Raw genomic sequence first — 27,678 nt, 5'->3', positions numbered from 1 at the left:
TGGCACTACAATCTACAGCCTCCAGGTTCTCACATCTGTGCTTTTTCCACCAAATGCAGCATTTATCCCTACTTCACTCCACTCCACTAGTCATCCAGTATGGACTAGTCTGTGTCCAGCCTTGTGCTAATTGATGTGAAGAATAAAATAGAAGTAAAGCAGTTCTCCAGCAGTTTACAGTCTTAATTGACTAACATACAAATGTTTAGAAATGAGAGTGCAGGGGATCTCTGGGTGGCGCAGCGGTTTGGCGCCTGCCTTTGGCCCAGGGCGCAATCCTGGAGACCCGGGATCGAGTCCCACGTCGGGCTCCCGGTGCATGGAGCCTGCTTCTCCCTCTGCCTATGTCTCTGCCTCTCTCTCTCTCTGTCTATCATAAATAAATAAAAATTAAAAAAAAAAAAAAAAAAGAAATGAGAGTGCAAGAGAGAAATGGCTGGCCAGGCTAAAGGAAAACAGGATATCTTGGATGACAAGGGCACTGTCATCCAGCATTAGCATTTTAAGATTTTAGTGGTTTCATGTCAATTGTTTGTGTGAGAGAGGAAGTAGTGACAATTGGCTTGATTGTTGTCACAGTAATCGAGGACTGTCCAATTTACTGTGTTTAAGCATACACGTTTTATTTGAACATAATACATAAGCCTAAGAATCTATAAACCTATTGCTCTCTATCTATGGAGATCACCTTTCTAAATGAGAGTTTCAATCCAACTATATTTTGGCAAATGAGAGAGAAAAAAAGATGTTCTTACTACTCGTGCACATATGAATTTATGTATGTATTGCAATTATTTAGTTGTAAATATAAAGTGAGTAGGAGAAATAATGGTCTGAAAGCCTACACACCTCAACATTGCTCCTTAGAAATCAGTCACATATGTTTTCTCCTCCCTGTTTATTTTATGGTCGCTATACACAACTGTAAACTATGCTAAGAAACCTCTTCATAGGAATTATAACTGGAAATGCTATCATTATTCTGTCTTCACATGCTCACGACTTTCTTAGCAGCATTTATCAACCCTGAGACATGACCTGCTTGTGCTCTTATAAAGTGAAAATTCCTTTAAGTTTGTTTTCAATCTGGGAGTTATCGCTGGAAGAAAAAGGTGATGCCTACATGGGTAGTTGAAATGATCTCTATTATCTTAAGGCTGAAACAAGTTTATTTTGCAAATTACAACTTACATCTGTTTCACAAGTTTTCTACTTTTTACCGGCTATGTCTATATAATTTCAGGCTTTGGCAAGTGGAAGAGATAAAAAGGGTAATAATTCCCAAGGTGTGACAGAAAGAGAGAGAGAGAGAGAGAGAGAGAGAGAGAGGTCTAATGAATTAATAACTAAGAAGGAAAATTCTCAGTAGCAAGGAAGAAGTCGTCCCCAAGAAGATTAATAAGATTAATAATTTTATAAAAGAGACCCCATGGAGAGCCCTAGCCCTTCCTCTATGATTGGACACTGGACACAGTGAAAGGCACTGGCTATGAGCCAGGAGGAGGGCCCTCAACCAACCTTGCTGGTACCTGGTCCTGGACTTCCCAGCCTCCAGAACCATGAGAAATAAATTTCTGTGGTTTACAAGCTACCTAGTTTTTGGTATTTTGTTATAGCAGCCCAAACAGACTAAAAACAATTATTAACACTTCCCTTAATTTCCAATTTTATAAGAAAAACAAATTTTTATAAGAAAAAGTAAAAAAAATCCTAGGTTAAAGTGGATATATTATGTTTCATTCCATAGGAATTGAAAGAAAGGTATTTCAGCAACTGCATCCCATGTCTACTAAAATCTTTCCAAAAACAAAACACAAGGGGAGAGATTTCATGAGATTCCAGCTGCAAAGAGCAGCTCATTGATAAAAATCAAGTATAATCAAGATTACCTGGGAAATATCAACATCCTGAACACTGAGAATTGAACTGCAAAGCAAAGGATTATCTTAGTTTCACTCTGCAGCTTAAAAAACAAAATGCCATTAACTAAATGTTGGTCTTATCTTGTAGTCTGTCCATGAACCACAGTTTTGACTTCATGTTCACCCAAGCATATTAACGGGAGACAGGATGTCTGCACAACCCAGCTCAATTATCTGTTTTTCTCTACTACGGCATTCATCATTATGGGAAGGAAAATTTGGCTCAGATGACGCTCATATCTTATCCCAATACCGGTGTAACAACACAGTTTAAGTGTACTCCCACAGCCCATAATTCAACTACTAAATTACCAAAGTACAGCTCATGAATAAGAAATCCTACATCAAAACTCCTTGCTAATATGAAGAGTTTTTGCTTATGTACTTTAAAACTATGAATTTAAAGGGTCTTTTTCTTACTCATGCATTTGTAGATGCTAGAATACATCCCACCTTTTCCCTCAGTACAATAAGAATTATGATAGACTTTATGACAGAATTATGTGAGCAAAATCTTTGGAAGGCTTTTCAAAGCTCGACTGCAACTAGGTTAAAAATACATAATACGCATATGGACAAAGACTGGAAATCAATTTTTATTTTTATTTTTATTTTTATTTTTTTTTGGAAATCAATTTTTAAATGCACAAGACTGTATTGTGAAAGCTGAATTACAGGTGACTTTTTCATTCTGTAACACTGTATTATTGTTGGTACAGTATAAATTCAGTGAAAGTTATTTAAAGCTCAGGTACTTACCGTGGTTGGAAAATAACGGCTAGTTTTAAATTTTTTCAGAGCCATAGATGAGGTGTAGGTGCCCAAGAAGAGGATGAAAGACATGAGTGTGATATCAGGAACAAAATCACAGTTGTTCCCCACAAGCTTTCCTCCATATTTCAAACACTTCTTCGTTGACAAAAGTGCCCAGTCAAAGGTAGCATTATGGTACTAAAAAAGAAAAACATGAAAATTTTTCTAGAGAACATCAATACATCAAAAGCAGTATTTGATATTTGAAGGGTTATGTAGGGATTAGGCTAAAAGTCTCTGTAGAACAGTTGGCAGGTAACTACTGGAGGGTGAAACTTGATGAAGTGTTAATGCAATAACAGGTAAGGGAGGCCAGAGGCTAGCAATTATTGAAAATACAATGAAAATGATGCAATCCCTTACCTAGTTTGATCTATAGTCCTACAATCATCCATTTGTTCAACAGAAGCAAACCACAAAGTCGTTCTTTCCTGTCACCCTTCCTGAGAGTAAACTGAGACACACTAATATCCAAAATGTGAGACTCTCTGAAACACCTTTGTGGTTCAAAAACTACTTCCTTTGCAGTGCACAGCTTCTTTGGATTCAAGCTGATGGCCCTATGGTGAATGCTCTCTCAAAGTTTTACTGGGTTAACCATGAATTTACCCAGCACTTTTTACAAAAGAGCTATTTCTTTTCTAAATAACTAGAGACTGGTGGCTTAAGGAATTAACATTTTTTTTAAATTTTTTTTTTAATTTATTTATGATAGTCACACAGAGAGAGAGAGGGAGGCAGAGACACAGGCAGAGGGAGAAGCAGGCTCCATGCACCGGGAGCCTGATGTGGGATTCGATCCCGGGTCTCCAGGATCGCGCCCTGGGCCAAAGGCAGGCGCCAAACCGCTGCGCCACCCAGGGATCCCGGCTTAAGGAATTAAACTATAAAAATGCTGATGGTTTTAGTTGCATACCCTGATAAAATATAGCTTTTGTTCTTGTTGACTCCAGGTCAGCTTCATGAGTATCCAGTATTGGAATATGCTGTAATGGGCTACGGAGTTGTGTGGAGGATGTCTAATCTATTCCTATATTATATGAGCTCAAGCTCATGAGTCAATTTTCAAATATTCTTCTATCTCATGAACTATCATGTTGTAAATACTTGTTTTTTTTTTAAGATTTTATATATTTATTTATTTATTTAAGATTTTATTTATTTATTCCTGAGAGACACACACAGAGAGAAGCAGACATAGGCAGAGGGAGAAGCAGGCTCCAAGCAGGAGCCCGATGTGGGACTTGATCGCAGGACTCCAGGATCGTGTCCCAAGCCAAAGGCAGACGCTTAAGTGCCGAGCCACCCAGGGCCCCAAGATTTTATATATTTATTTGACAGAGAGATGGAACACAAGTAGGGAGAGAAGGGGAGGGAGAGGGAGAAGCAGACTCTCCGCTGAGCGAGGAGCCCGATGTGGGGCTGGATCCCAGGATCCTGGAATCATGACCCGAGCCGAAGGCAGACACTTAACCAACTGAGCCACGGAAGCACCCCTTGTCAGTATCTCTATAGCAGCTAACTCCTGTTCCTATTTTCTGTTTCTAATATGCAGGAGAATTCTTCTGCTTACATAGTGGATGAGGTCAGGGCACTCATCCCCTAGCTGCTCAGAGTTTAAGCCCCTGCCAGCTCATACCTGCCTCCTTCTCTACAGAACCGTCTTCAGTCACGTAAGAGCTACTTCACCTAAAATGCTATGCCTTCTTGCAGCCACGTACAGATCAACACTAATGGGGGTGCTGACTAAAATTCCCCCTCAATGTTTTGAAATCATGTGTGATGGTATTTGGGAGGTGATTTGGTCATGAGAAAGGAACCTTCATGAATGAGATTCAGGCCTGTATAAAACAGACCCCAGAGAGCTGCTTTGTCTCATCTACCATATGAAGATACAATGAGAAGAAGGATGTCTATGAACTAGGAACTGGGTCCTCATCAGACACTGAATCTGCCATTGCCGTGGTCTTGGACTTCCTCTTTGGTCCAGGGCTAATGAGTATGTCATGTGCTAACAGGAGAGTTACTTGAGAATACCTGGCAAATAAATATGGAAAGATAAATTTCTCCTGTCCTTTGGGGCAAGAGTTAGTTCTACTTCACACCAAACACATCATCAATATCCTTTACTATTCAATGAATTTTTGTGATGTAAGTAACCTAGTCATAAAAGATCACACATGTAAAAGAAGACTCTCTGACCAGAAAGAGTTCATATTTTTATAGAGCTCAATAGGTAAAGTGCTTACATAAGTCAATAAAAAAAAAAAATAAAACCTGGATCATTCCCTGAAATCTTTTTTTTCAGTATTAAGCTTCAACTTATAAACAGCTGAATTACATAATTATTCTTTTATCAGACTCTTCTTCTGAGAGGTAATTAATCATGTCTCATCTTGTCTTTCAGATTTCTGCATTTGGATGTTTTTAGCAGAACACATTTAAAGTTTAGAGGTCATGATAGGCAACAGATTTCTTTAAGATCAGCAAAAATTTACCATAATATCACTTTAGCACTTTAATATCAACAGATTTCTTCTTTATAACACAAACAAGTAAGCTGTGTTAAGACAATCCCAACAGGCAATTTTTATTGATTTTCTGACAAAGATTGAGGATGAGGCAAAAAACAATACATGTGTACATAAAAATGATAGATATGTTTTCTCATTTACATCAACTTAATATGCCAATATCACTATTTTGTAAGCCTAAATAATTCTTTGAATCATCATATAGACAAGTTAGTCTCCAAACTATATAAGGACTTTAGTATAAAAGCTTTAGGCATCATGCACAGACATCTCAGGATATGTGTGTGTGTGTGTGTGTGTGTGTGTGTGTGTGTGTATAGTTTCCCACTCCCATAAGTTTAACTCTAGCGAATAAATAGTTCTATTTAAGTATCACTGAAGATCTATAAAATCTTTAAAATTATTTTAAATTAAGTCTTTCAAATTTAAAATTTAAATCTTTAAAAAATTTTTAAAAGATTTTATTTATTTATTTGAGAGAAAGAGAATGAGTGGTGGGGAGGGGCAGAGGGAAAGAGAGAGAAGCAGACTCCCTGCTGAGCAGGAAGCCTGATGCAGGGCTCCATTCCAGGACTCTAAGATCATAACCTGAGCCAAAGGTATACGCTCAACCAACTGAACCACCCAGGTACCCATATTACTTGTGTTATTTCTGTGTTATTATTCCATATAAGCAGATATCAGTGAAGATTTACTCCTTAGGACTTCAGGCAACATTCATATCACCAAAAAAGCTGTAAGACAAAAGCCTCCTGAATGAAGCTCAGGGAAGAAAATGGCTTGTATAAGTGGTTATGGGTAAGATATAGTCCTATTTGGGATGTTGGTTTGTTTTTTTTTTTTTTTAATTTTAGGACACTGAGGTGGCTCAGTTGGTTAAGTGTCTGCCTTTGGCTTAGGCCATGATCCCAGGGTAGTGAAATTGAGGCCCACATTGGTCTCTGATCAGCAGGGAGTCTGATGAAAGAGTACTATGAAGGTTACTATTATCACAATACAGAAGAGTACTCTCCTGTACACACGCAAACCACTCTGATCCCACTCAGTAAGTTATGGTGGAAAATGTACAGTCAAGTAACACGGGCTTCTAAAAGAGGGCAATATTGCGTTGGACGTATCCAGCATAGATGTTAAGTGACCTGAAAAAAGAAATCCCTGATCCCCTGAAATATCATGTAAGACGTTGTGTGCGTGAGTATGTCTCTGGGAAAAGCAACCACAGATGTCATTAGAATCTCAAAGGAAGCAATGATGCAAAGAAGCTTTAAAAGTACTGCTCTGGTGCTGTTATAAGTGAGATTATCCCATCCTCATAATAGACATTCTCTTTGTATGTCAACCACACTCACTTACTCTGAGAGCAAATTCACGATCCCAAGACTAACAATGATTTTCAACTCATCAGCAAATGTTCTCCAAATCAAGGAAAGATTCATTGTTTTATAACTACTTCTTGGTAAACTACATCCTGTTTGAATCCTCAGGGGCATTTTAAATTTAACATGTTGAAAACTAATTTCTAATCCCTCTTTAAATCCCATCCCCCTAGGACCCTGCCCATATCTGTTAATAGCAACTTCATCCTTTTAGATTCTAAAAACAGAAAACCTTGAAGTCATTGTTAATTCCTCTCTTTCTCACATGTCACATTATGGCAAAAATGATCTCAAAACGCATCCAAAACTAGGGGTGCCTGGTTGGCTCGGTTGATAGAAGATGTGACTCTTGATCTCAGGGATGTAGGTTTGAGCCCCATGCTGGGTGCAAAGATTGCTTAAAAATAAAATTTTTTTTTAAATTTATTTATCGGAGCACTTTGGTAGCTTACTGGTTGAATGTCTACCTCCACTCAGGTCATGATCCTGGGGTTCTGGGATTGAGTCCTGCATCAGGCTCCTCGCCGAGAGCCTGCTTCTCCCTCTGCCTATGCCTCTGCCTCTCTTTCTCTGCATCTCTCATGAATAAATAAATAAAACCTTTTTATAAAGTTTTAAAATTTTTCATTTATTTATTTGAGAGAGAGAGGAAGAGAGAGCATGAGCAAAGGTGGGGGGGATGAGGGAGAGAGAGAAGCAGACTCCCTGCTGATCAGAGACCAATGTGGGCCTCAATTTCACTACCCCGGGATCATGGCCTAAGCCAAAGGCAGACACTTAACCAACTGAGCCACCTCAGTATCCTAAAATTTAAAAAAAACAACATCCCAAATAGGACTACATCTTACCCATAACCACTTATACAAGCCATTTTCTTCCCTGAGCTTCATTCAGGAGGCTTTTGTCTTACAGCTTTTGTCCTTTATTCTTTATATGTGATCCCTACCCGCCTATGGCTTTGATCTTTATTTCCCATGCAGAATTATATACATCACAATTTACTGCTTACATCAAAAGTTTAAGAACAAAACAAGAGGGAACGTAATTTCAGAAGTCTCCTCTGTCAGAACTCTCAGAGCATGTTATCTCTATTTCTCATGACGCTTGTAACTTTCCATTGCAAGAACACTGTGGTTCTTCTGCACAGAGAGATGTCTAATGGGTCTGGAGACCTGGATCTAGAAGAGATGTCAGGTTTGAAGACATCAACTTAGAGGAAGGAGAAGAGTGTAAAACATCTAAGGTACCAACATAAAGGGAGATATCTCAAAAGATTATAAAAATGCTATAAGAATACTGTGTAAAAGGAAAGGTACACGAGAATGTTGAAAGTCAAGGGAGGAGGAAAGGGTCCTATGTGGAGGAAAGAGGAGAAAGTCTAGTGTTGCAAAGATGATTAAGGATGAAGACAGTAAAATCCGTTGTTTTTTTTCCTCAAATTTAACATGTTCATAACTAACTGAAAACTCCTAATGTTGAACACTGGAGGGAGATTCAAAGGAGAGAACTGAGTTGAGAAGTGAGATGAAAAAATTGAAAAAGTAATCCCAGACTATTTTTTCAAGAAACAGGAGAGTAAATAGGCTATAGCTTGTGAGCACTACAAGATCAAGGCAAGTTCTTTAGGGCTGATGAAGACTTCTACAGTGTTTATGTATGGATAAGAAAGAACCCAGCTATGGGAATGGAAGGAAGGAGGGCATGCTGGAAAAAAAAAGAATGGGGAAAGGAAAATGAAAGATTAAGTGAGAGAGAGACTGACTAGGGCTTTGGTAACTCTTTGTACCAGAGATGGGTAAAGGCAAGAAGTAACAGAAGTATAGGGTATGCAGACCAAAGGGACTGTGTGAGACTGGAAAAAAAAAAAAAAGGAAAGAAGAACAGACCAAGACAGAGGCAGGGTTCAATTTATGATACATCAGGCTCCCAAAGAAATTTTAGTTAACTGAAATCATTCATCAAGATCCAACTGTTTAATATATTCAAGGAAGATGCCTACCAATTTATCTACCCTATTTATCTGGAGAACAAAATTGAAATAAAATAAACTTTAAATTGAAAGTTGCCAAAAAGGGAGGAGTTAAGATGGCAGAGTAGTTGGGGGACCCTAGGCTTGCCTGGTCCCTTGAACACAGCTAGAGCAGCATCAAAACAGTGTGAACAACTAAGAAGTCTATCCGAGGATTCAGAAAAGAATCTGCGCAGTTGGATGGAGAGAACGTGTGAGGTCCGGAGATGTGAATGGAGAGAAAAGCTTCAGTGTTGCAAAAGGGAGAGAGTGCTTCTCATAGAGTGAAGTCAGGGAGAGAGGAGAGAGCAGGAGAGAGAGCAGCGCATGCTGTGGTGACGGGATCCCCTGGGTCGCCCTGGGAGAGATAGATCACCTTCCTGAAGTACATGTGGAACAGGGTATATTGCTTCTCCGGGGACAAAAGGCCTGCTGGGAGCCTCTGAGTGGCCATTCAATAGCAGGGGACAGAGGTGCACACAGAGGGCAGATAACCCAGTCCCAGCTTTTCACTGATTGTCATAATTGATTCCAGCCACTGTGTGTGTGTGTGTGTGTGTGTGTGTGTGTGTGTGGCGTGCCATCTGACTGCTTTCCTGGGACAGAACAGTGCTGGGCACATCACTATGAAGCTATCTTCCAGGGCAGAAGAGTAGTCCATGCCTTGACTGTTTGCTTTTCTGTGAAAGCCTCCTGAACAGCAGCAGCCACAGGTTTCCCTCCCCAACCAGCATAGTCAAGAGGGCAAGGCAAGGCGATGCCCTCTTCCACCAGCACACTCCCCCAAGCAGCACGGTCGGACTTCAGAGAGAAAAACAGCAGCTCCAGAGGAGGCTAGAGTCTCTTCTATACCAAATTCTGCCTGCCCTGCGCCCAGCAGGAACATCTTTACCAGGGCAGGTCTGACTGTGAACCCATGCTGTGGGCCTCCCTCCCAGAGGACCAACTCAGCCACTGCATGTACCAAGTCCACTGATCATAAGTGTTCCAAAGTGTCAGCTTCAGTTCTAATAAAAACAGGACCAGGTTATCTATCTATCTATCTATCTATCTTTCTTTCTTTCTTTCTTTCTTTCTTTCTTTCTTTCTTTCTCTCTCTCTCTCTTTCTTTCTTTCTTTCTATTCAGTCATTCATTCATTCTGGTCAGGATTATAGTTTTTTGCTCATCTGTTTGCTTTTTTGTTCTTTTTCCTTTTTTTCTTGGATCAAGCCTTTTTAAAAAAAAATAATAATAAGGGTAATCTTAACAAACAAATCAAAGCACACCTAGTTAAAGGTACAAACACTCCCCAATGTAAGCGAGGAGGAACTTTGTAGGGACTGACCTGTGGGAAAGAGCAGCCAAAACACAGGAGCAGAGTGTACACAGCATACACCAGAAATATTTCCTAAAGAGCCAGGCCCTGGATAGTGTATGACCCCTTCTTAATAGAGTATTACTCTCAGGAGCAAGAAACATAACAAGCTTTCATAATACGCAAAAGACAGTAACCAAGACACAATGGCAGGATGGAGGCATTTTCCCAAAAGAGAGATCAAGAAGAAATCACAGTCTGGGATTCGCTCAAAACAAATATAAGCAATATGTCTGAACAAGAATTTAGATCAACAATTATAGGATTACTAGTTGGACTTGAAAGAAGCATAAAAGACACCAGAGAAACCCTGGTGGCAGAGATAAAAAATACTCAGGCAAAAAAAAAAGCAAGCTATAATTGAGAAGCAAAATCCACTAGATGTAATCACAAGGATTAAAAAGTAGAGGATCAGGGATCCCTGGGTGGCGCAGCGGTTTAGCGCCTGCCTTTGGCCCAGGGCGCGATCCTGGAGACCTGGGATCGAGTCCCACGTCGGGCTCCCAGTGCATGGAGCCTGCTTCTCCCTCTGCCTGTGTCTCTGCCTCTCTCTCTCTCTCTCTCTCTCTCTCTGTGACTATCATAAATAAATAAATAAATAAATAAATAAATAAATAAATAAATAAAAACATAAAAGAGCAGAAGGAAAAGCCTGTCTTACGACGACATTTGAAAAAAAAATAAAATAAAAAATAAAAAAATAAAAAGTAGAGGATCAAGAAAAAAGAAGTAGAGGATCAATAGGTGATATAGAGGATAAAATTATGGAAAATAATGAAGCTGAAAAGAAGAGGGAAAGAAAATTATTAGATCATGAATATAGACCTAGGGAATTCAGTGATTCCACAAAGCACAATAAAATTTATATCATAGGAATCCCAGAAAAAGAGTGGGAATACAGGGCAGAAGGTTTATTTGAACAAATTATAGCTGACAACTTCCCTAATCTGGGAAGGAAAGAGGCATTCAAGTCCAAGAGGCACAGAGAACTCCCCTCATGATCAACAAAAACAGGTCAACACCACAACATATCACGGTGAAACTTGTAAAATACAAAGATAGAGAATTCTGAAAGCAGCTAGAGACAAAAGGTCCTTAACTATAGGGTAAACACAGCTCTGTCCACACAGAGCTGGCAGGCCAAGAAGGAGTGGCATGATGTATTCAATCTGCTAAATGGGAAAATATGCAGCCAGGAATACTTTATCGAGCAAGGCTATCACTCAGAACAGAAGGAGAGATAAAGAGTTTCTAAGACAAGTAAAAACTGAAGGAGTTTGGGAACACTAAACCAGCTCTGCAAGAAATATTAAAGGAGACCCTTTAAGTGGGAAAGAGAGACCAACAGAAACAAAGACTAGAAAGGAACAGAGAAAATCTACAGGAACAGCAACTTTACAGGTAGTACAATGGCTATATTCATATCTATCAATAATTACTCTGAATGTAAATGGACTGAATGTTCCAAACAAAAGATAGAGGGTATCAGAGTAGATAAAAAAGCAAGACCTATAGATATGCCGCTAACAAGGGACTCCTTTTAAACCCCCAAAGACACCTCTAAATTGAAAGTGAGTGGGTGGAGAACCATCTATCACACTAATAGACATCAAAAGAAAGCTGGAGTGACCACACTTGCATCAGACAAACTAGATTTTAAACCAAAGACTGTAATAAGAGATGAAGAAGGCACTATATCATAATAAAGGGGTCTATCCAACAAGAAGACCTAAAGCTTGTAAATATTTATGCTGCCAACTTGGGAGCGGCCACATATATAAATTGATTAATGACAAGCTTAAAAAAACTCATTGATAATAATACAATGATAATAGGAAATGTTAACACCTCACTCACAGCAATGCACAGATCATCTAATCAGAAGACCAACAAGGAAACAAGGCCTTTGAATGATACACTGAACCAGATGGACTTAACAGATATATCAGAGTATTTCAGTCTAAAGCTGGAGAACACACATTCTTTTCGAGTGCACATAGAATATTCTCCAGAAGAGATCACAAACTGGGTCACAAATCAGGTCTCAACAAGTACAAAGGGACACCTGGCTGCCTCAGTGGTTGAGCGTCTGCCTTTGGCTCAGGGCGTGACCCCAGGATCCAGGATCAAGTCCCGAATCAGGGTCCTTCCAGAGAGCCTGCTTCTCCCTCTGCCTGTGTCTCTGCCTCTCTCTCTCTCTCTCTCTCTCTCTGTGTGTGTCTCATGAATAAATAAATAAAATCTTAAAAAAAAAAAACAAGTACAAAAAGACTGAGATCATATCAAACATTACCAGACCACAGTGCTATGAAACCTGGAAGTCAACCACAAGAAAAAAATTGCAAAAACCACAAATACATGGAGGTTAAAGAACATCCTGCTAGGGGCACCTAGATGGCTCAGTCAATTAAGCATCTGCTTTCAGCTCAGGTCATGATCTCAGGGTCTTGGGATCAAGCCCCATGCCTGCTTCACCCTCTCTCTCTGCCTTCCCCACCACTCTCCCTTGGCTCATGTGCTTGTTTTTTCACCGCCCCCCCCCCAATAAATAAATAAATAAATAAATAAATAAATAAATAAATAAAATCTAAAAAAATATTCCTACTAAAGAATGAATGGGTTAACCAGAAAATTAAAGTAAAAAAAAAAAAATACATGGAAGCAAATGAAAATGAAAACATGACAGTCCAAAACCTTTGGGTTGCAGCAAAGGCAGTCATAAGAGGGACATATATAGCAATGCAGACCTTCCTCAAGAAGCTGGAAAAGCCTCAAGTACACAACCTAATCTTACACCTAAAGGACCTGGAAAAAGAACAACAAATAGAAAATAAAGCCTAAAATCAGCAGAAGAAGGGACATAATTAAGATTAGAGCAGAAATAAATGATGCAGAAATTTTAAAAAGTAGAACAAATCAACAAAACTAGAACTGGTTCTTTGAAAGAATTAGCAAAATTGATAAACCCCTGGCCAGCCTTATCAAAAAGAAAAGAGAGAGGACACAAATACATAAAATCATGAATGAAAGGGAGAGATCACAACCAACACTGAAGAAATACAAACAATTATAAGAGACTATTATTAAACAATATATGTGAACAAATTAGGCAATCTGGAAGAAATGGATAATTCTTAGGAACACAAACTACCAAAACTAAAACAGGAAAGAAACAGGAAGTTATTGCAGCAAAGATATTGAATCAGTAATCAAAAGTCTCCCAACAAAGAGTCCAAGGCTAAATGGGTTTTCAGGGAATTCTACCAAACATTTAAAGAAGAATTAATAACTATTCTTCTGAAGCTATTCCAAAAAAATAAAAATGGAAGGAAAACTTCCAAACTATGAGCCCAACATTACCTTGATTCCAAAACCAAAGACCCCAATAAACAGAATTACAGACCAATATCCATGATGAACATGAATGCAAAAATTATTAACAGTACATTAAAAGGACTAAAAGGATTTTTCCACCATGATCAAGTGGGATCTATTCCTGGGCTGCAGGGGTGGTCCAATATCCATCAATCAATTAACATGATACACCACATTAATAAAAAAAAAAAAGAACCATATGATCTTCTCAAAAGATGCAGAAAAAGCATTTGACAAAATACAGCACCCATTCTTGATAAAAATACTCACAAAAGTAGGGATAGAAGGACCATACCTCAACATCATGAAGGCCATATACAAAAGACCCATAGCTAATATCATCCTCAATGGGGAAAAACTGTGAGCTTTTCCCTGTCAGGAACATGACAGGGATGTCCACTCTCACCACTGTTGTTCAACATAGTACTAGAAGTGCCAGTCTCAGCAATCAGACAACAAAAAGAAATACAAGGCATCCCAACTGGCAAAGAAGCCAACTTTCACTCTTTGGAGACAACCTGATACCTTACATTTCAAGCCCAAAAGAGTTCACCAAAAAATAGCTAGAAAATAATACATGAATTCAGCAAAGTCATAGGATATAAAATCAACATACAGATATCTGTTGCATTTTTACACAATAGTAAGGAAGCAGTAGAAAGAGAAATCAAGGAATCAATCCCATTTATAATTGCACCAAAAACCATAAGATACCTAAGAAAAAACCTAACCAAAGAGGTAAAAGATCTGTACACTAAAAACTATAGAACTCTTATGAAAGAAATTGAAAAGGACACAAAGAAATGGAAAAAGCATTCCATGCTCATAGTTTGAAAGAACAAATATTGTTAAAATGTCCATATTACCCCGAACAAGCTACAGATTCAATGCGATCCCTATAAAAATAACACCAGCATTTTTCACAGAGGTAGAACAAATAATTTAATAGCCACAGTAATACTTAAAACAAAAAGCAAAACAGTGGCATCATAATCCTAGACTTCAAGCTGTATTACAAAGCTGTAATCATCAAGACAGTGTGGTACTGGCACAAAAGCAGACACATAGATCACTGGATTGGAGTAGAGAAGCCCGAAATGGACCCTCAACCATATGGTCAACTAATCTTCAACAAAGCAGTAAAGAATATCCAATGGAAAAAAGTCTCTTCAACAAACAGTGCTTAGAAAACTAGACAGTAACATGCAGAAGAATGAAACTGGACCACTTTATTACACCATACACAAAAATCACAGGGGCACCTGCACCCCAAAGTTTATAGTAGCACTATCAACAATAGCCATATTATGGAAGAGACCAAATGTCCATCTATCATCTATCGATGAATGGATAAAGAAGAGGTAGGGTGTGTATATATGAATATATACACACATATATATACACACATATATACACACACATACATATATACACATATACACATACACACATATACATATAATGGAATATTAACCATCAAGAAGAATGAAATCTTGCTATTTGCAAAAATGTGGATGGAAATAGAGTGTATTATGCTAAGCGAAATAAGTCTGTCAGAGAAAGGCAAATATATGATTTCATTCATATGTAGAATTTAAGAAAACAAATAGATGAATAGGGAAAGGGAAGGAAAAATAAGATAAAAATAGAGGGAGACAGACCTCAAGAGACTCTTAAAACAAACTGGGAGTTGCTGGAGGGGCAGTGGGTGAGGGTATGGGCTAAATGGGCAATGGGCATTGAAGAAGATACTTGGGATGAGCACTGGAGGTTATATGTAAATGATGAATCACTGAATTCTACTCCTGAAACCAATACTACACTATATGCTAACTAACTTGAATTTAAATTTAAAAAAATAAATAAAATGAAGTTGCCAAATAAAATATAGGATGCCTAGTTATATCTGAATTTCAGATAAACAGTGAATAATATTTTTAGTATAAGCAAATAGTATATGCAATATAAAGGACATATTTATACTAAAATAATTGTTCAATATTTACCAGAAATTCAAATGTAACTGGGACCCTTGGTTTTGTTTTGTTCTGTTTGCTAACTCTGCAGTTGCTATTTCAATTAGATATAGGCCACTCTGAGTAACAGCAGCATGTGGAAAATAGAAAATGTGGCCAAAAGAAAACAGAAAATACACTAGGTCCTGATTAAATAAAGGAACTGAGACAGTGTTAAGGGAGCAATAAAGAAGAATAAAACAATTTTTAAAAGTTTCCTTGGAGAAATAAAATATGTCCACTTAAATAGTAATTAATAATGCAAGGCAGTAAACGAACTGTCTAAATGAATGGTACAGAGATCAGTAGATTAGAAAAAGGACTGATCGGTTTCATTTAGCATAGAGAAAACAAAATTTAAGCTAAGCCTTGAAAGAGGCTTGTAGAACAAGGTCCTTGTAGAACACTCATATTCCAAAGTGTAGAAAGAAGAGTGGCAGGAGAACAAAACTAAAAAAGAATGACAGAGAGGGTAACAAAAGTGAGTAGAAAAGGAAATAAAAGTGAGAAGCTGAGGATCCCTGGGTGGCTCAGCAGTTTAGCACCTGCCTTCAACCCAGGACGTGATAGTCCCAGGATGGAGTCCCACATCGGCCTCCCTGCATGGAGCCTGCTTCTCCCTCTGCCTCTCTTTCCTCTCTCTCTCTCTCTCTCTCTCTCTCACTCTCATGAATAAATAAATAAAATCTTTTTAAAAAAAGTGAAAGCTTTGGATATATATTTTTTTCTGCACTGGCACAAACAAAGACATAGAGCATTACACAGGAAGATGAGCAAAGATGCTGATTCAGGTATATACAATGCTTCCTTCACTTATCTGGTAAGTCCTTTCAAAATTTATTGGATGTTCACCATGTGCAGAAACTAGCAGTGAGTGGACGAGGTGAGCCAAAACAGATCGATTGTACAAATGAGCAGTAAAAAAAAATGGTGTAAGAGAAATGGGACCAAGATGTGAAGGATCTTAACTGTGGTCAATCTCAAGAAAAAGAGATGTCAATCTATATTGCTGGATGTCATTTTCTAGAGAATTATTTTGTTTACTTTGAATGGAGTTGTTTGTAAATCTTAAAAGATAAGGTATACTGACAAATGAATTTTAAAATTTAAAATTCTACAGCATCCTCCCAAAGACAAAAGTGGGGGATATGTATGTGAGAGAGGATGAACAGACTGTGGATAGTCCTTGAAACTAGGTGATGTGTATATGGGGTTTCACTGTACTATTCTCCATATTTTACTGCATGTTTTAAATTTTCTATAATATTTTTAAAAGTAGGAACATGTTATATTCAAGGGGATTTAAGGACAGAACGACACTTGACTTTCTCGGTGAGAGAAAATCACAAAGATGTTATGCACAAGAAGATTAATATGACATTCTATTTCCCATGAAAATGAATGCTTACTCCTAAAATCACCCTGAAGGTACATCAAATCAAAGCACTTTTGCTTCCATGTCTGACTGCCAAGCAGAATTTATGAGACTATAATAGTTCTTTGTTCCATGATTAACAGCATCTCCATGTAGACATGATATGCTTCAATGGGTAACATAATAAGCAAAAAAATAAAATAAATAAAAATGAAAGATTCTATATTGCTCTCCTTAGGTATCAACTAGTAAAATATATGCCTTTTAAAATATATACAAATGAAGGTAATGCTATAAATAAAAGTCTCAAGGTTAAGTGGTTAATGTACTCATTCAGGTTTTTCTTTCCCTGCAGTAAGTAGGCCAGATTTGCAGTAATCCACAATCTTACTTTACGATCTAAAGAACACATTTGAGCTGCGGTTGTCTATAATTGTATGTGTTATTGTGAAATATCAAAACTAATTGGTTGTTCTACTTGTGATTAAGACATAGAAAGTGACCACTTTCTCAGACCATACACAAAAATAAATTCAAAATGGATTAAAGACCCAAATGTAAGACAGGAAACCATCAAAATCATAGAGAACACAGGCCATAGCAACTCTTTGACATTGGCCATAGCAACTTCTATCTAGATATGTATGTCTCCTGAGACAAGGGAAACAAAAGCAAAAGTAAACTTTTGGGACCCCATCAAGATAAAAAATTCCTGCACAGTGAAGGAAACATCAACAAAACTAAAAGGCAACTGACAAAATGGGAGAAGATATTTGCAAATGATATACCTGATAAAGGGTTAGTATCCAAAATCTATAAAGAACTTATCAAATTCACACCTCAAAAACAAATAATTCAATTTAAAAATGGGCAAAAGACATGAATAGACATTTTTCCAAAGAAGACATACGATGGCCAACAGACATATGAAAAGATGCTCAATATCGCTCAGCATCAGGGAAATATAAATCAAAACCACAATTAAGTATCACTCACACCTGTCAGAATGGCCAAAATTAACAACTCCAGAAACAACAAATGTTGGCGAGGATGTAGAGAAAGGCAAATCTCTTGCACTACTGGTGGGCATGCGAACTGGCGCAGTGACTCTGGAAAACACTATGGAGGTTTCTCACAAAGTTAAAAATAGAACTATGCTACAATTCAGCAATTATCTTACTAGGTATTTATCCAAAGAATACAAAAATACTAATTCAAAGGGACACATGCACCCCAATATTTATTACAGCATTATCTATAATAGGCAAGTTAATGGAAACAGTCCAAGTATCCATCGACTGACAAATGGATAAAGATGAGCTTCATATATATAATGGAGTATTACTTGTCCATCAAAAAGGATGAAATCTTGCCATTTATGACAACATTGATGGAACTACAGTGTATTATGCTAAGCTAAATAAGTCAGTTATAGAAAAACAAATACCATATTATTTCACTTGTATGTGGAATTTAAGAAACAAAACAAGTAAGCAACAGGGGTGAGAAAGAGACAGAGAGAAAGCAGGAAACAGACGCTTAACTATAGAGAACAAAATGATGGTCACCAGAGAGGAAGTGGAAGGGGAGGATAGGTTAAATAACAGGTGATTGGGATTAAGGAGTGCACTTGTGATAAGCACTGGGTGTTGTATGGAAGTGGTGGATCACTATATTATATATCTGAAACCAATATTATATTGTATGTTGACTAACTGGAATTTAAATAAAAAGGAAAGAAGAAAGAAAGAAAGAAAGAAAGAAAGAAAGAAAGAAAGAAAGAAAGAAAGAAAGAAAGAAAGAAAGAAAGAAAGAAAGAAAGAAAGAAAGAAAGAAAGAAAGAAAGAAAGAAAAGAAAAGAAAAGAAAGAGAGGAAGGAAGGAAGGATGGAAGGAAGGAAGGAAGGAAGGAAGGAAGGAAGGAAGGAAGGAGAAGAAAGAAAGAAAGAAAGAAAGAAAGAAAGAAAGAAAGAAAGAAAGGAAGGAAGGAAGGAAGGAAGGAAGGAAGAAAGAAAGAAAGAAAGAAAGAAAGAAAGAAAAGAAAGAAAAGAAAAGAAGAAAGAAAAAGAAAAAGAAAAAAGAGAAAGAAAGGAGCCATTTCTAAACTATCCAACCAAGCTGGATAAGGCATAAAATCATAGTTTTCAAAAAACCACCAGAGAGATGAAGATATAAAGAAACTTAAATAAATTCTAAAAATTACAAGACCTTCATGAAAGAGAAGAAATCCATGGCTACCTCATGCATGCCAGAGTGGCACATGGAAGATAAACCCAATGCAGATGGAGGTGGGGCAAAATAAGCCAAATATTCAATGAGTGTTTAATGGCTGCATGCAGACTGGGGTGACAGATCAGAATTCCAAGGAGCCCTAGGCGTTAGGCTGAGCCTTTATCCATCCACCAAACTTTCTCATGGGCTTCGCCAAGTACACAGGTTGTACACAAAAGGCAGGAGGTTTGATAAGAGAGCTGAGAGAAATCCCCCCTTAGACACAGAGTCTCTACCAAATACAAGTCATCTTCCTAAGATGGGAAGCAGGGCAAGAGAGTGGAGGAAAACCCCTTTGTGGAATTCTAGCACTCTCTGAAGAGTTGAAGGCATCTTCCCTTTGAAGGCTAGGGCAGAGCAGTTGAGCAAAGAAAGATCTCCCATGGCTCCGAAGCTGAGGCATAAAACAAAACAAAGAGCATTCCCCACGGGACTTTCCGGGATAATGGCGATGTTCTATATGTATCTTGCTTTGGGTAATGATTACATGAGTCTATAAAATGTCAAAACTCACTGCAATGGACATGTAAGAACTGTAGGTTTTAAAGTGCACCTCAAATTTAATAACATTTAAAAAAAAAAAGAATCTAATGTAAAAAACAAAAAGTAACTAATCCATTCAATCACCTCCTTGGAGAAGCCTCAATGTCAGACTGTGAAATCTGGTCTCTCTCTCTCTGAGAGCTTGTAAGTGGAAGCCAGCAGACCCTAAGACTCAGTGTGTTGATACAGTACGGATAAGTTGTGGCTGGTCTCAACGTTTTAGAGGAACCTTTCAAAAAAAATTTTTTTGCAGGTTGAAGGGATATGCCTACCAATAAGTCTACAGGAAAACTGTTGAAGCTCAGAAGCATTAAAAACGCAGTGAATCCAACAATGAATGTAAATAATGGAAAACCTGCCTTTTTATCTTGAGGGATGGTTATTCTAGAGTTACAGTCAGTCTAAATGCTCTAATGTACATTCTTCCTGAAAACACACCCATATTCCTGTGAAGCAGAAAAGTTGTCTTCATGCTAGTGAAGCTGAAGAGAAAAAGCTTTCCCTCCTCTGACAGTGTTCCCAGAGCCTTGTGAGAGGGAGTCTTGCTGGTGCCCCAGGGTTACATGTCAGTTTTGCGGTACTTTCTCTCATAATCTAATTATGGCTGAATAAAAGATGGACATTAAATCCTTGATGACTGTATGTCCCAGGAAAGACTGAGGGTAGCAGAGCTAGCATGGCTGAACAGAGAGAGGGCCCAGGTGACTGTCAGACCAGTTTGGCATCCAGTTTATTTTCTCTACCAACCTAAGTTATGGTGGCAACATGGACTTAGTGGAATGATAATAATACCTAAAGAGAATATTAACATTAGCTAACCCAACTGAGAAATAAGTATGTGCCAGCCACTATGCTACATCCCACCTGCTTACTCATTTGACTTTTATAGCATCAGTGAGATAAAGTACTATTATCATCACCATTTTACAAATGGGAAACTGAGAAGTAGTGGATCCCTGAAGTTGACTCTGGACAGCATGACATAAGAACTCAGTATTTTTTAAGTCCTTCTACAGGAAACACTATTCTGCTTCCCCAAATAATGAAAATAGGCAGGTTTTGGAGTTAGAAAGCCCGGAGTTCAACTCCTGATTTTACAGATACTGACAACATGGCCTTTGAGAGAACAGTTAACCTCTCTAAGCTTCTGTTTCATTCGTATATTACAGGTAACGTTATAAAATAGATGAACATAGGGGAAGAGCAGGAAAAAAAATAAGATAAAAACAGAGAAGAGGCAAACCATAAGAGACTCTTAACTCTAGGAAACAAACTGAGGGTTGCTGGAGGGGAGTTGAGTGAAAGGATGGGGTAACTGGGTGATGGGCATTAAGGAGGACATGAGATGCAATGAGCACTGGGTGTTACATGAAATTGATGAGTCACTAAATTCTACCCTTGAAATTAATAACCACTATATGTTAACTAAATTGAATTTAAATTAATTTTTTTAAATATAGGTAACATAATAACTCAGACATAATAAATAGACAATGTGAAGAACCTGGCCCTTGGTAGGTGCTCAAAAATGGTAATTATTACTGGTAAAAATAAATCATATTACCTCTTTAATACTCATTTCTGGATCTTGTATATATACAAATTATATGTGTGTGTGTGTGTGTGTGTGTGTGTGTGTGTGTATCAGCAAAGTATACCTAAAGGCATTGAAATGGATAGAAAAGAAGAAATGAAGGATAGAATAAGAGTTCTAATTCATAGTAAAAAAGTCCTTCATAATTACATACACACATTTTTTTCCTAATTTCTTCTCTAGAGGTGCTGAACATAGCAACTTAACATTTTAAGTAAGGTATGTAAGTGATACACACATGAGGGGACTTCTGGAGTATAGACATGCATAAGAACTGAAAGTGTAAACCTTTCTATCTGCAAACATGCATCATGGTGTGCTAGAAATGGTCGTAGAACCACTCAGATTTCATTTCAAATCTATGATTTAATAATTTATGGCTACATGACCGAGCAAGAAAGCTTATTTACCTTCTAAAGCTTCATTTTCTTTCATCTATAAAATGAACAGAATTATACATGGTAGTTTGTGTTAATGATAAGAACATGGGTAAAACACCTAGTCTCTAGTAGATGCCCTATAAATGATAGCTAAATTGTAATCATTATTGTGCCTTTATGTCTTTTATCATAGTCATACTAGCAGTCAATCGCAATTTCCATTTGTTTTCCATAAATCTTATAGTGACCTTATAATTACATGTCAATTTCTAGAATCACTCTAGAATTTGCCCAAAGACAGGGCTTAAAAATTCATTAATTTTTAAAGCTTTCCTTGGTTAGTTACAAAAGGAATTAAGTCAGAAATAATCTCTTTTTAAGCCAATGGACGTGTTTTATTAATTTTTAATTGCAAATTAACTTAAATTTTTAATTAATTATATAGTATTTTAAATTTTTAATTAGACTTTAATTAAAATTATTTCAAGTCTAGAAGGAACTGTTTTTCTCTGTATTTTAGTCAAGTTCTTGTAGGCAATAGACTGGCTGACTCAAAGACTGAAAATTGATCTCTTTTCTGTATGTGGCTTTTAAAACATATATACTCTCCCCTCACAAACACACTCACACACTCACACACACATACACAATCAAACATAAATAATCAGGCAAAGTTTGGAGAAAATCAGAGAGGACTTTACCAGTAAGGAAAGAAGTCAAGGGAGCAACAGAATATGAAAGCAAGAGAGAATTAGGGTCAAGTGAGAGTTGCCCAGGGAAGATAAAAAGCATCATCTTTGAAAGGGAGTTGTGGGCACTCGCTGCATAATATCTGCAGAAGTGTTCTGGGCTCCGGAGAGATGGGCACTCTATCAATACAAGGTATTATGGTTTCTGTCTTTATAACTGAGAGATTGATATTCTCTGGTAAGATTCCATATCCAGTGTAGAAGGAACACAATTAGAAGCCTGAAATAGCACTTTCTCCTTTTTCTCCAACACAAAAGTCTCCTTCCAGTGTGTGACCTTCCATGCAAAACAGTTCATTTTTAAAGCTTAGTTCCAGTCTCTTAAAGATCCTTGGTTACAAGCCATGGGAAAGGATATCATGTGACAGAGGCACAGTGCTTTCTAAGTGACAGGGGAAATGTCCTGCTGTAATCACCCTTACTGAGGAGAACACAACACTCTGGTAGTCAGAAGAATTCTTAATCATTCTGAAAACAGAGAGAGGATACCATGCTCTCATTTTTCGACTTTCTTCACTTGTGAAAATATTTCAAGGTGACAATGAATGGATATAGTAGTTAAATTCCTAAGCAGATTTAAAAAGCATGTTATAGGGATAAAAATTCACTTGAGTTTTTTTAAAAAAGAAAAAAAAACTGGCTAGCGCAAGGAAAGTGTTTTTTTCCATCCTTCCATTATCACTGATTATTAAAGTTGTATTCACACTCAGATTGCTGATGGGTAGGAAACATCATGTTATGAATATTATAATTAGAGTATACCATATACAAGCGGTTTGAAATATTAACTCACCATGTCAGCAGAAGAAATAGTTGGCAAATCCTCTGGAGCCAATGTAGTATCATTAGATATTGAGATATTAACTGTAAGAAAAAGACAATCTTTTACCATAAAAATAAAATAAAAATGACCTAACTGCATAACTCAAAATCTAAAAAAGCTAAGTATTAAAAATGTCTTCAACAATAACATAAAGCATAATGAATTTTTCTTTATTATAATTATATTCACCTTTCACCTAGATAAGAATTACCAAAGATTCAGACATATCTGTTGAACTCTAATCTGATAAGAAACAATGGCAAACATTTAAGAAAATGGTATTACAATTTGTTTCAGGGTTCAAAAAAGAAAAAAAAAAAGAAAAAAACTTCACCATTACTAACAGATACTCAATATATTTTGCTTAGTGGAAGAAATGGATGTTAGTAAGAGAGTAAGTTGATCATGGGCTTCATGTATAGTCAAATCTCACAAAATGGAATTTCACTAATTAACCAATTTGGGATTCTTGGTAATTTGGACTGCATGTGAGAAAGTATATCTTTGCAAAATGTGAGAAAACAAAACAAAATATCTTTCAAATACATAATAAATTATATAAATATGGGAATAAACATTTTTCTAATTTTAAAAATTATTTTCATATAACTTGGCATGAGTTATAGGTTTATTAAGAGGCTACTTTCAAAGAAACCTAATTTACTTATTAAACCAACCCTCCTCTTGGAAATATTTCATTTTTTAAAATTTATGTGGCTAAAATTAAAACTATTTTAAAAGTACCCTATAATTAACCTTTCTTTTAATCAGGTAAACCTTTTTCCTATTACGTAAAGCTTTATGTGTCATAAAATAAATTGTTACTAAGAGAATATCCCTGATTTATGGAAATACTGTAAAATGACACGTTTTCATCTTTGAGTGTCACATTTAACATCCAAATTGATAATTATTAATTGTTCCCCTCCTGCCTGTGCCCTCCTGCCCCCAAGCCCTTATACTATCTTTTTACCTCGTCATATTTTAGGTCTTACCTGCATAAGCTCTTAAGGAGAAACAAACAGATTTATTTGATTGCTGAAATTGAGAATATAAGATTCATGAAGAAAGAACATGTCTTGTTCACTGCTTTTCCCCAGAATCTGCTCAGTCTGGCACTTAACTAATAGGAACTCAAAAATATTTATTATTCAACTTAAGAAAACGGAAATTCGGCCATCTGCAAAAATATGGATGAACTTGGAAGGCACTATGCTAAGTGAAATAAGTCAGACGAAGACAAATACTTATAGGTAGACTCTTAAAAAAATTCACAGAAAAATTAAGTACAACTCATAGAAATAAATAGTAGAATGGTGGTTGCCAGGGGTTGGGAGAAATAGGAAGAGGTTAATAAAAGGATACAAACTTTAAATTATAAGAGGAATAAGGTCTGGTGATCTAATGTATAGCATGGTAACTATAGATGATAATACTGTGTTGCATAATCGAAATTTTCTGAGAGTAGGCCTTAGGTGTTCATAAAATAAAATAATATAAAATAGAATAAATAAGTGAGGTGATAGATGTATTAACTTGGTGGGAATCCTTTCATACTGTATGCATATATGAAATTATCATTCTGTACACTTTAAATATATCACACTTTTGTCAATTATACTTGAATAGAGCTGAAAAAATACTTTTTTACTATCAATAAATGAGGCTAAAATAGGGACCATTTAATGACTACAAATGAATGAGAGCAGATAAAGGCAAAAGAAATAAAATAAAGAAAACAAAGGGGAGAAAATGTTTAGCCTGAGCCCTGGTTTTTCTCAATTTTAGAATCCATTCTAATCTTTGAAAGTTCTGGAATCGTTAAACTTTTAATCTAAAGCTAGCTGCTGCTAGGGCATCCCTATTTCCACAGTAAAACAAGCACATGTGCAAATTATTTTCTTTTTCTATTTCAGTGCAGGCCATGGAAAAAATCAAAACAGGCTAAAAGGATGCTTGGCCCAAACAAAAAAAAGCCAAACATGACTCTATTCCCAAAAGGAAGAAGATGTTAGTACTTTTTTTATTAACAAAACCTAGATTTTCATTACTATTTTGTTTTTTTTAAAGCCTAAAGTATATTTTCTTACATTATTCCATTTGCTCTTTTAAAAACTCCTGAGAGCATGTAACAGATATATTTTCATACCCATTTTATGTTGAATGGGACCCTGAAGCAAGATATGCCAAGTTTCTTGCACAGGATTGTGGAGTCAACCAAAAGTAGAATTGGTACTAAAATCTTGTTCAGCATTCTTTCTTTTCCTACCCAGTATTTTATTTTTGTAACCACAGAATTCAAGGTGGGATAACACTCTCCAATGTCAGATGATGTGAATATGTGAATCTCCACTGCGCACTGATTTGTCTGACTGGTCTGAGCATTTGAAAGAAAAGGGCATATATGAAATCATAGGCTCTATTTAGATGGTGTCTGGAAAACTGCTCTTCCTCCCAAGCAAGATTCTTTAATGCAATTTTATGAGCTTCCTGTCATAAGAGTGAAGGTCTTTTTGCAACATAATTTTCTGTATAAAAACAAGGAGCAGGAGTGAGGGAAAAAGATATCCAAGCCTCCTTTTTTGTGTGTGTATGTGAAATGAATGACAGATAATAAAGTCCACAAGTGAAGCCAATCTGAACTTTCAGTAACTACTTTCAAGTTCTAGATACACATCAGTTCTACTCATCTAAATTCCTCTATCTTTTCAATTTTCCTTTCAGACAAGCTATTAAGGCATACTGGCTCTCAAAATCTCAAAAGACTAGAATCAAAAGGACAGTAAACTTTTCCTGCCTTATTTTAGTATGTAGCTGCTTCAAGAGAATTTCAAAATAAATATACAAACAAGCACTTCCATAAATCTATATTGGCAGAATATGGTAGGGTCCATAAGTAATATTAAAAGTAAATTTCTTTAAGCTCACAGATGAGAAAATGATCAATTCCAATTGGGAGTTTGGTCTACGAGAACCACTAGTCACCCTTTGGATCCAGATACATACAATGCAAGTATTTTGGCAACCAAGTGTAGAATGATCTATGTATATGGAATTTGTAATATCCTTAATTAGGATTCTGAAAAAGTCAAATAGAAAAGCATAAACACACTGCACTCTGTCGGTCTTCACTATTTGCTTCGTACCATGGCTTAGGAAACAAAGAAAGTCTTTGCCCTGGGAATCTGGCTAATGTAGAATTAGCTTCTTGTCACTGGGACAGTCTGTGTCCCATACTTGGTTTCAGGGAGTTTTCACAGGTTGTTCATTTTATGGTCCTTGGATTTTCACCCCTTGATCTTCCTTCCCATGTATCAAATTCTAGCTGATCCTCTGGAACAGGGGAATGAACATTGTCAGTAAACAGACATTTTTAAATGTGCCTGTGAGTGCTCCTATCTTAAGCTCACTTTTTTCCCTCTCCATGTTTAATGAGAGATCTACAGAAAGAACAGAGTACAGGAGCCATGAGCAGGAAGAAAATGGTGACATCCATGTGTCAATGTTAGTATACCTCCTGCATAAGAAATATCAACTTCAATTTTAAGGTTGTCCTTCCTTATTCTCTAGTACCTGGCACCTGGAACTACCCCATGATTCCTCTGCTTTACACAGCAGGAACTGTAGCATTAGGAATTTGCAGGAAAGCTACATGGTCAACTATGAGCAACAAATGGCCATCAAGACAGAAATCTGTCTGCTTCAACATACCAATCACAAGTTAGAGACAGGAGTGCTAAGAAAGCTGAGCTATACCTCTGGCTTGACCACCTTCGGGAGCATAATGTCCCCAGACTACCTCACCACATAATCTCGAGGAAGTCACCTCACTGCTCTTGACCACAGGTCCTTCATTCGCGAAGTTGGATTTGAAACAATCTACCTCATAAGGTTACTATGCAGATCAAATAAGACAACGTAGGCAAAGCTCTAAGCACAGTATCCAGTAACAGGTAAAACTGAAATAGATGATAGCTAAGGTTACTACTAGCTTTATGACCTGGAGAAAGCAAAAATTCACCCCTGGGGGTAAAAAGGGTTTGCTGCCTTACGAGGTTTATGTGATGATTACATACATCTATATTATAATAATACAATATAATATATTGAAATATAGTGTATTAAAATCCTTTAGTAAAATGTCTGACACTTGGATGGTGCTTAAATATTAGCCAAATCTGAACCTATTCCACAACATAGCTTCTTACGATGACAATAATGGAGACGCCTGGTGGCTCAGCAGTTGAGCATCTGCCTTCGGCCCAGGGTGTGATGCCAGGGTTCTGGGATCAAGTGACAAATCGGGCTCCCCCCAGTGAGCCTTCTTCTCCCTCTGCTTCTTTCTCTGCCTCTCTCTCTCTTTGTCTCTCATGAATAAATAAATAAAATCTTTATTTAAAAAAAAAAGGATTACAATAATGCAGAATTGGTTAACTTGGTCTGAATAAGAAAAAAATTTAAGAGTATTCTCCATGATAATGAAAGTTTGTTTTATTCCATTCTACATAAGCTAATCTGAATAAACTGAGTAACTGGAAAACAGAT

At 37.0% G+C, this 27,678-nt stretch overlaps 1 protein-coding gene across 7 annotated transcripts in view; it reads right to left on the bottom strand.

Annotated features, from left to right (window-relative positions):
- The window catches only part of SLC4A4 (solute carrier family 4 member 4), a 343,869-nt gene that overhangs the window by 51,718 nt on the left and 264,473 nt on the right, over positions 1–27,678 (bottom strand). For all 7 annotated transcript variants that reach the window (XM_077848312.1, XM_077848309.1, XM_077848311.1 and 4 more), the window contains 2 exons: positions 23,104–23,174; positions 2,682–2,873 (listed from right to left, as the gene is read on the bottom strand). In XM_077848312.1, the coding sequence (XP_077704438.1) occupies positions 2,682–2,873; positions 23,104–23,174 (263 nt within the window). The remainder of the gene's footprint in view (positions 1–2,681; positions 2,874–23,103; positions 23,175–27,678) is intronic.

This window comes from Canis aureus, chromosome 14, assembly GCF_053574225.1.
Source record: "Canis aureus isolate CA01 chromosome 14, VMU_Caureus_v.1.0, whole genome shotgun sequence".
In the NCBI taxonomy this organism is placed as follows: Eukaryota; Metazoa; Chordata; class Mammalia; order Carnivora; family Canidae; genus Canis; species Canis aureus.
The sequence above is the reverse complement of the archived record's forward strand: the minus strand, read 5'-3'. Positions and strand labels throughout refer to the sequence as shown.